This window comes from Camelina sativa, chromosome 16 (assembly GCF_000633955.1).
Source record: "Camelina sativa cultivar DH55 chromosome 16, Cs, whole genome shotgun sequence".
NCBI classification, from domain to species: domain Eukaryota; kingdom Viridiplantae; phylum Streptophyta; class Magnoliopsida; order Brassicales; family Brassicaceae; genus Camelina; species Camelina sativa.
In genome coordinates, this window is record NC_025700.1 from 7,398,446 (window position 1) to 7,407,748 (window position 9,303).

A 9,303-nucleotide genomic window follows, 5' to 3' on the forward strand; every position below is an offset into this window, starting at 1 on the left:
CCTTAAGGACAGCCTCTAACACATCACTCTCTAACTAATCTACATTATGATTATTAGTTAAGCATATGTAGAGAGAAGAGAGTAATAAATTAGATAGAGGAAATACTTGTATTCAATATGTGTGTGTTACAAAGTAGTCACAAAGCCTTTATATATAGGCAAGGAAGGAGATTTGAATTGTAAACATAAGACAAAGAGTGAAAGTGACATGAGGAGAGAGGGGGAGCTTCATGAGCGCCCAAGAAGTGTAGGGGACCACTCCCAACGTCTCTTTGCCCACATGAGCGCCCAAGGAGTGTAGGGGACCACTCCCAACATCCCTTTGCTCCCACTTGCTTCCACTTGCCTTCCTTTGACTTATTCGACATCTTTCCCTCTCATTCTTTCATGGGCTTGGATGGGCTTTCTAGATGCTTCTATCTTCTTCTCCTTTAGCTTTAGTAAGAGTAGAATCATCTTGGGCCTTCATTGGACACCAATTCGGCCCTTTATGATACATGAAGCCTAGATGGAGCCTTGATATCATTCTACTTCTTTGTTACTTCTTCCATCAAGTCTAATACTCCTCCTCAAGCTGAAGTGTAGAGTTATTGGAGGTTAAGCTTGGACATTCACGAGCCTATTTGAGTGTTAAAGTTCCTTAAACATTCTCCTTAGGTTCTCCTTAAAGTAGCTTGAAGCACAGCCTTGTCTTCTTGACATACTCCTTAGGTTCTTATTCTCTTTTTCCTCTCTAATACTCCCCCTCAAGCTTGGGCGGTGGGAACCAAAGACCAAGCTTGCAACACACAAAGAACTACCTCATTAAAAACCTTAGCAAAGAAAACCACTTGGGATAAAACTTTGCCAAGGGAAAAAGAGTATAGCCTTCATGGTTGAATGATGTAGCTATGGCCATGGTTTGAATGTGGGATAGCTTTGTCTTCTTGCTTGGAATTCTTCCCATTGCTTCTCTTCTTGTCATCTAGCTTCCACGTGGCCTTCTTTTCTTTAACACCTTCAGCAAACTATGTAAAGAATGATCTTAAGTATGTTTATCATAAAAATAACATTAAGCATGCACTAGGTTTTACTAGGTCTAAATTCAGTTTAACACATGACTAAAAACTCAAATTTCAAACATGCAAATTCAATTTCAAATCATCCTAAATCCGGTTTCATATTCAGTTTATAAACTCATAATTCAACAAGATAAATTTCAGATTTTAACCATGAATTTAATTTCTAAACTCAAACTTTAAACATGACAAATTAAATATTAATAATCTGATTTAATAAAAGAAAATTCTCTAAAACCACAACCTAAAAAAATGTTTTCTAAATTCAGATTCTAAGCATGAAAAATTCACTTCAATGCATGACTAATCTGATTAAAATGTGGTTAATGAATTAAATATATTGAAAGAGTTAAGGGTTTAGAGATAGCCTTTGATCTTCTTGTTGAAATTTGTTTGTTGAGACAATCTTTGCACCACCACTTGAGTTTCTGCCCCATGGGTCTCCTCTTAATGTTTGATGACTTCTTAAACCCAATCCAACACTCCTTTGAAGCATAATTGCCTCAAACTGCTTCTATCGCTCCATAAGGGTAGTTTACACCTTTCTCCCCCTCAAGATTGGCTTCAATGGTTAATGAGAACCAATCTTGTAGGTTTGTGTAAACCCTACTTCAGCTCAAACAATGGACCAATCATTCCAGTAAGCACTTCAATGTAGCTTCTTTTTCAGCTTTGTTCTTGTCCATTCAATGGCCACTCGACCCTCAACTTCTCTCAATGGCCGAGTGCTTCTTCAGTCGCGCCAGACTGATATATCTCCACTCAAACGAGCATAACTCGTGAACGGTTGCTCCGATTGGGATGATCGCACCTCTAGTGGACAGACAACTCAATGTTCTACAATTTTGTGAAGAACGTGGAAGCTGAATAACCGTGAAAGACCTCCGTATGTGTCGATCTTTGAGACGCTTCGGCAGAGATTTTCTTGTTGCCGAGAGTAGAGTAACTAGAATGAGAGTTGGCTCCTTCCTCTTAAGTGTTTCCATTCCCTTATTTAGTCCTTCACGACTTGATTTCTCCTCTTTATGGATCTCTTTGCTTTATCTTGTGTTTCTCATGAGAATGTTCACACATTCCTCCTCTCCTTTAAACCTTCATCACGAGATTTAAGGAAAATTTTAAAGTATATGTAGTGGGGTTTAAGAAAACACTAAATAAAACTTGAGAAACCAATTGAGAGAATTAAGATAAATAAGGTAATGGTTTTTATTTCTCCTTAAATACTATATATATGTTAAGAAAATATTTAAAACGAATTTAAAATAATTTTAAAATTATTTTAAAAACGAAATAAAATATTTTTAGATAAATATAGAATTAAATAAATTCAAACTTGAAATTCAAATTGAACAAAACTTGAAATAAGATGAATTTAAATAATTTAAAAGGTAGAGTTTAGAAGGTAGTCTTTTTAAATTAGAGATATGGTTTGAATCATCTTTGGGACCACTCTCTTGACTTGGTCATGGCTTGGGCCATGTCTTTGAGTCTTGAAACCTTGTGCCTAGAGGATCTTAACTAGTGCACATTCAACCAGCTCTTAACAACTTTTACACTACCACACATGCTTTTGGAGCTGATTCATTACCTTCCACCAGTTTGATGGCCATTGGTTCTAACTTCCAAGCATTGTGATGTGCCAACAACCTCACCATCTTTNTCACACATTCCTCCTCTCCTTTAAACCTTCATCACGAGATTTAAAGAAAATTTTAAAGTATATGTAGTGGGGTTTAAGAAAACACTAAATAAAACTTGAGAAACCAATTGAGAGAATTAAGATAAATAAGGTAATGGTTTTTATTTCTCCTTAAATACTATATATATGTTAAGAAAATATTTAAAACGAATTTAAAATAATTTTAAAATTATTTTAAAAACGAAATAAAATATTTTTAGATAAATATAGAATTAAATAAATTCAAACTTGAAATTCAAATTGAACAAAACTTGAAATAAGATGAATTTAAATAATTTAAAAGGTAGAGTTTAGAAGGTAGCCTTTTTAAATTAGAGATATGGTTTGAATCATCTTTGGGACCACTCTCTTGACTTGGTCATGGCTTGGGCCATGTCTTTGAGTCTTGAAACCTTGTGCCTAGAGGATCTTAACTAGTGCACATTCAACCAGCTCTTAACAACTTTTACACTACCACACATGCTTTTGGAGCTGATTCATTACCTTCCACCAGTTTGATGGCCATTGGTTCTAACTTCCAAGCATTGTGATGTGCCAACAACCTCACCATCTTTAAAGAATGAACCTGTTTGAGATTAAGACAGATTCTAATCAAGATATGGTGAGAGATTAGAGAATAGAGTAAATTACTCAAAATAAAAAGAGAATTTAGAGAATAAGTAATCAAGAATAAGTAACCAAGAATAAGTAACCAAGAATAAGTAACCAGAGAATATAGAGTATAAGTAACCAAGAATAAGTAACCAGAGAATATAGAGTATTAAAGCAAGAGTATTAGGAGTATAGAGAGTAGAGAATAGAGAGTTTGCTCAAGAGTTCAAATGGACAGAGTTCTGCTCTGTTTTCTTGAGTTTTGCGGAAGCTTTAACAACCAAGAGCATCCAATAGTCATTGAGAATTTGGTGCTTTAATGGCTGAAACTTATGGACCATTTGGACAATTAGTTTATCCAACGGTGAAGACATAAGACATATGTTTTGAGCAACTTAACCCACGAAATAACACATGAACAAGTGATTTTCGATGGTTTTAACTGAACAAGACTCACAAAATATCATATTGAAGATGATTTTCGTGGTCAACTGCAAAATAAAAATAAATGAACCTATGGAACAACCATTTGTCTATTGGTTACAGAGATGCATCTTTAGAACAAACTTTAATCTATTTGACTAAGCTAAATGGTGATGCAAAAACTAGATCTTTCCCTTCCTCAAGCTTGGATTTGGGCATACCAACAAAACCAAGAACACAAGCTTGCAACAACAAGATGTGAAAGAAAAGATCTTTAAGACAAGAAAGAAAAATAGCAAACATTAGAAATGAGTTCTTAAGGAACCAAGAGAGCAACTAGGCTCTGATACCATGTTGGTTTTATGAGACAAAGCTCACAAGAAAGAGTAAACAATCAATTAGCGATTGATTCCCCCTTTACCCACACAAAAGAGAATTCATTTCTAAGGTGAACAAGCCATCAACTTGTGATGGAATTCACTAGATACACTAGAGATTAACTACTAAATAAAGAAGAGTTTATAGTGTATTTAACAAGTATTAGACTGCCTTTAAGGACAGTCTCTAACAAATCACTCTCTAACTAATCTACATTATGATTATTAGTTAAGCATATGTAGAGAGAAGAGAGTAATAAATTAGATAGAGGAAATAGTTGTATTCAATATATGTGTGTTACAAAGTAGTCACAAAGCCTTTATATATAGGTAAAGAAAGAGATTTGAATTGTAAACATAAGACAAAGAGTGAAAGTGACATGAGAAGAGAGGGGGAGCTTCATGAACGCCCAAAGAGTGTAGGGAACCACTCCCAACGTCTCTTTGCTCCCACTTGCTCCCACTTGCCTTCCTTTAACTTATTCGACATCTTTCCCTCTCATTCTTTCATGGGCTTGGATGGGCTTTCTAGATGCTTCTATCTTCTTCTCCCTTAGCTTTAGTAAGAGTAGAATTATCTTGAGCCTTCATTGGACACAATTCGGCCCTTTATGATACCTGAAGCCTAGATGGAGTCTTGATATCATTCTACTTCTTTGTTACTTCTTCCATCAAGTCTAATACTCTTCCTCCAGCTTAAGTGTAGAGATATTGGAGGTTAAGCTTGGACATTCACGAGTCTATTTGAGTGTTAAAGTTCCTTAAACATTCTCTTTAGCTTCTCCTTAAAGTAGCTTGAAGCACGCTTGTCTTCTTGACATATTCCTTAGGTTCTTATTCTCTTTTTCCTCTCTAATAAACGTATCAGTGGAATACACAGGAACCTCACGTTGAAAGCATAGGAGTTGATAGATCAGTAGCAATCAGGCGATTGATAATGGAAGTGGAGAATTCAAACATCTTACCACGAAGATACACTTGTGTGAACCCATTGGTGCGGACATCCAAATCAGCAAGGTTGGCATAGAACTCATACACCACTTGGAGATTAAAAGGTTCCACATCTTGCACAGTGCGAAGCAACCCAGCTTTGTCAATCAACTGCTGAGCACCATTCATGGAAGAAACACCCAAGGGAAGATATTTTTGAGCAATAAGCTTTCTCCCATCAAAAATCCGGAAACGACGAGCAGCTTGAGGAGATGCAAAACGGAGATTGTGAGAGTGCTTCGTCGGCTTCGTCAAGGTGGGGTATCGGCGGTCGCGAGCAGCAACAAGCAAACGATTTGAAACACAATCACCCAGCCGCGGTGGGTGATTGTGAGACAGGAATCACCAGCATAGGGACACGCAGTAGCAAGATTGAAGGTTGGAGGACATGCAGAAACATCAGATCCAGCCGCGGAAGCTGTAGCGTCACTATCACCCAGATCCATGGGTTCAGCCGGCGGTGGAGCAACTGGAGGCGGAGAAGAAGAACCCGGAGCAGGCGAGTCATCACGAAGAGCCAAGTTTGGACCGTTAGTGCGACGGCGAGAGGACAAGCGACGAGGAGCAGCGGCACGGGATGGAAAAATACGACGAGATGAGGACGAGGACGCCATCGGGTGGAAGCGACGGCATAAGCAGCAGTTGCCAAGAAGTGGAGCACAACCGTCGGCGGCGGGAGATGAGTGGTACAGCGAGGGTTTGTGTTACGGCAATAACATGGCCAAAGAGCCTTTCACAATCCAGCAAGGCAAGACATAGACAAAGCCCATTTATTTTTATTTTTTGTTTTGTATTCGAGTAGGCCTAACAGATTAAATTCTGCGACCACACAACACATGTATTAGCCAAAGGGATGCTATCCAGCAAGGAACCACAACCTTCAAGATCGCAAAGAGAATCAGAAATAGGGAAAAAAAAATAGGAAGCAGCTTATAAACAAGCACCATCAAAAACTCACCAAGATCACATTCCGCACCGTAATCAACACATACTCACCTTCGGACATTAAAAGAGCAGGAGCATCACACAACAGAACAATGAAGACATCACTCTCCCCATGACATTGTACGACTTTTAAACTCACCAATGGACATCACTTCTATGCATTAGTCCCTTTTTTTTTGTTGTGACATACCACATTGTGGACCAGACAAGCTGATCCGTTCATCATTAACAAGACACAAGAGGATCACTGGTCAATCTGTGCACATGTAGTAAATTAACAACTGAGGTAGAAGAGCTCACCCGTTCATTATTAGCAAGACACATGAGGATCACTGGTCTAACTACGACAATTTTTTTTTTTTGATGAAACTTATATAACCACCCAAGAGTACAAAAGTGAGAGGTCCATGAGTTACCAAAGGAAACAGGGAAAGTGAGTCATCACCAAGTCATAGTGTGAGAACTACCTGTAAGAACACAAATATAGAGACAAGAGTAGTGCGGAACAAAACCCCGAACAACGATCTCTTGATGGGTATGATAGATAGCATTCCCCAATACTAAGCGAATTTTTCAAGTGAGCAAATGTGACCACATCTAGTGCTTTAGTAAATATATCAGCCAACTGTTTCTCAAAATCAACATGAAGTAGTTCCACAAGCTTCCCTTCAACTAATTCACGTATGAAATGGTGCCGAATGTCAATGTGTCTTGTGCGAGTGTGTTGAACCGGATTCTTAGCTATGTTAATGGCACTAGTGTTATCACAATGAATCAAGAGAGTTTGAGTGGTGATACCGTAATCAGCAAGCATTTGCTTCATCCAAAGAAGTTGAGTGCAACAACTACCCATTGCTATGTATTCAGACTCTGTCGTTGACATCGAGACACAGTTTTGTTTCTTGCTATGCCATGCAATGAGATTGTTTCCTAGGAAGAAACATCCACCAGTTATACTTCTCCGATCATCTGTCGATCCTGCCCAATCTGCATCACAAAAACCAACAAGACTCGAATTAGTTTGTTTTGTGTAGTACAAACCATGGTCTAGCGTACCTTTAACAAATTTGATGATTCTTTTGACAACAGTTAAGTGTGACAGACGAGGACTGGATTGATATCGAGCACAAATCTGGTCGGCTTGCTGTAAGATACAGTAAGCTACCGATCATTCCACTGTACAATTTCTCATCCACTTTTGGACCGTCTTCATCTCTAGTGAGGATACAAGATGTGCTCATAGGAGTTGTTTTGGGCTTACTAGTCTGCATTTCAAAACGTTTCACAAGCTGTTTGGCATATGTACTCTGGGAGATAAAAAAGACTTTGTCGGACTGTGTAATTTGAAGTCCTAAAAAGTAACTCAGTTCTCCACACATACTCATTTCAAACTCCTTAGTCATTGTCTTTACAAACTTATCAACCAGTTCCTTGCTAGTGCTCCCAAATACTATATCATCAACATAGATTTGGACAATCAATATTGCAGAAGGAATTTGATGTATGAAAAGTGTTTTATCAACACTTCCTCTTACAAAGCCTGTCTGTAGCAGAAATTGTGTCAGTCGCTCATACCATGCCTGAGGAGCCTGGTTGAGTCCATAAAGGGCCTTTTTGAGTTTGTAAACATAGTCAGGATGATGTGGATCCTCAAATCCTTTTGGCTGTGAAACGTAAACCTCTTCTTGTAGCAGACCATTCAAAAACGCACTCTTAACATACCATTTGGTACAACCGTATGTTGAGCAGACATGCCATACCAAGTAACAAACGAATAGACTCTAGGCGTGCAACAGGAGCAAAAGTCTCATCGAAGTCTACACCTTCAACTTGTGAGTATCCTTGAGCGACTAGCCTGGCTTTGTTGCGAACTATGTTTCCTTCATTGTCAATCTTGTTCTTGAAAATCCATTTTGTGCCGTCTACATTCACATGAGAAGGCTTTGGTACAAGATCCCACATATAAAGTCTTGTGAACTGCTCTAACTCCTCATGACATGCATTATACCAGAACTCATCATTAAGAGCTTCTATGACATTCTTTGGTTCAATCTGAGAGACAAAACAGAAGTGTTGGAGCAATTCGATATGTGCTACAAAGCAAGATTGTTGCAGCATTTCCTGAAAGTTTAGTTTAACATGACGGGTGGTTCTCTCATCCATGTTCCCAATCAAATCTGCAGCGGAGTGATTTTTATGTACTTGCAGTTGATGTGGTGCATCAGTTAACATCTTTGATGGTTTATCCTGTTCACCTTCAACACAGGATGCAGGAATTTCTGTTTTCTTCTGAGTAAGCGGTTCTACAGCTGGAACCTGTTGAACATCCTGTTCATCTCCTTCCATACGAACTAGCACAGTTTTACTCCTATCATCAAATACTACATTAACAGAATCAACTACCATCATGGTCCTCTTGCTATAGACTCTAAAAGCAGTACTATTTGTTGCATACCCTAAGAACAACCCTTCATCACTTCTAGAATCAAATTTCCCCAAGTGATCCTTATCATTTAGTATGTAGCACACACATCCAAAAATGTGAAAATAAGCAAAGTTTGGGGTTTTGCCTTTCCAAATCTCATAGGGAGTAGTCTTGGTGCCTGGTTTGACATAGACCCTATTGATCACGTAGCATGCAGTGCTCACTCCCTCTGCCCAAAATTTTTGTGGAACATTATTTCCATGTAGCATGGCTCGTGCCATCTCTTGTAATGTTCAATTCTTGTGTTCTACAACCCCATTCTGCTGTGGTGTTCTTGGAGCTGCATACTGATGTCGAATTCCTTGTCTGTGGCAGAATCTCTTAAATTCCTCATTCTGAAACTCACCTCCATGATCACTTCTGATCTGAATAATGTTTCCTTTTTCAGTTTGAAGCTGTAATGCAAGAATCTTAAAGCTTTCCACTGCTTCTGATTTTTCCCTCAGGAACCGTACCCATGTGTACCTTGAAAATCATCAACCAGAACAAAAATATACATCTTTCCGTTAATGCTCTCTATCTGCACTGGACCCATCAAATCCATATGAATTAATTCAAGTACCCTTTTTGAAGCTATATCAGGAACTTTTTTGTGATTCACCTTTATTTGCTTTCCTTTGTTACAAGCTTCACATACAGAGTCTAGCTTATCACCAAGCTTAGGCACACCTCGAACTAAACCCCCATTAACAATCTTCACGAGACCCTGAACATTCATATGACCCAATCTCTTAT

The 9,303-nt window shown here is 38.4% G+C and overlaps 1 protein-coding gene across 1 annotated transcript; it reads left to right on the plus strand.

Moving 5' to 3' along the window:
- Positions 5,464 to 6,415, plus strand: LOC109129566. Its single transcript, XM_019237915.1, has 2 exons — positions 5,464 to 5,886; positions 5,984 to 6,415. Exons 1-2 carry the CDS (start codon positions 5,583 to 5,585, stop codon positions 6,058 to 6,060), a joined length of 381 nt encoding a protein of 126 aa, XP_019093460.1. The 5' UTR covers positions 5,464 to 5,582; the 3' UTR covers positions 6,061 to 6,415.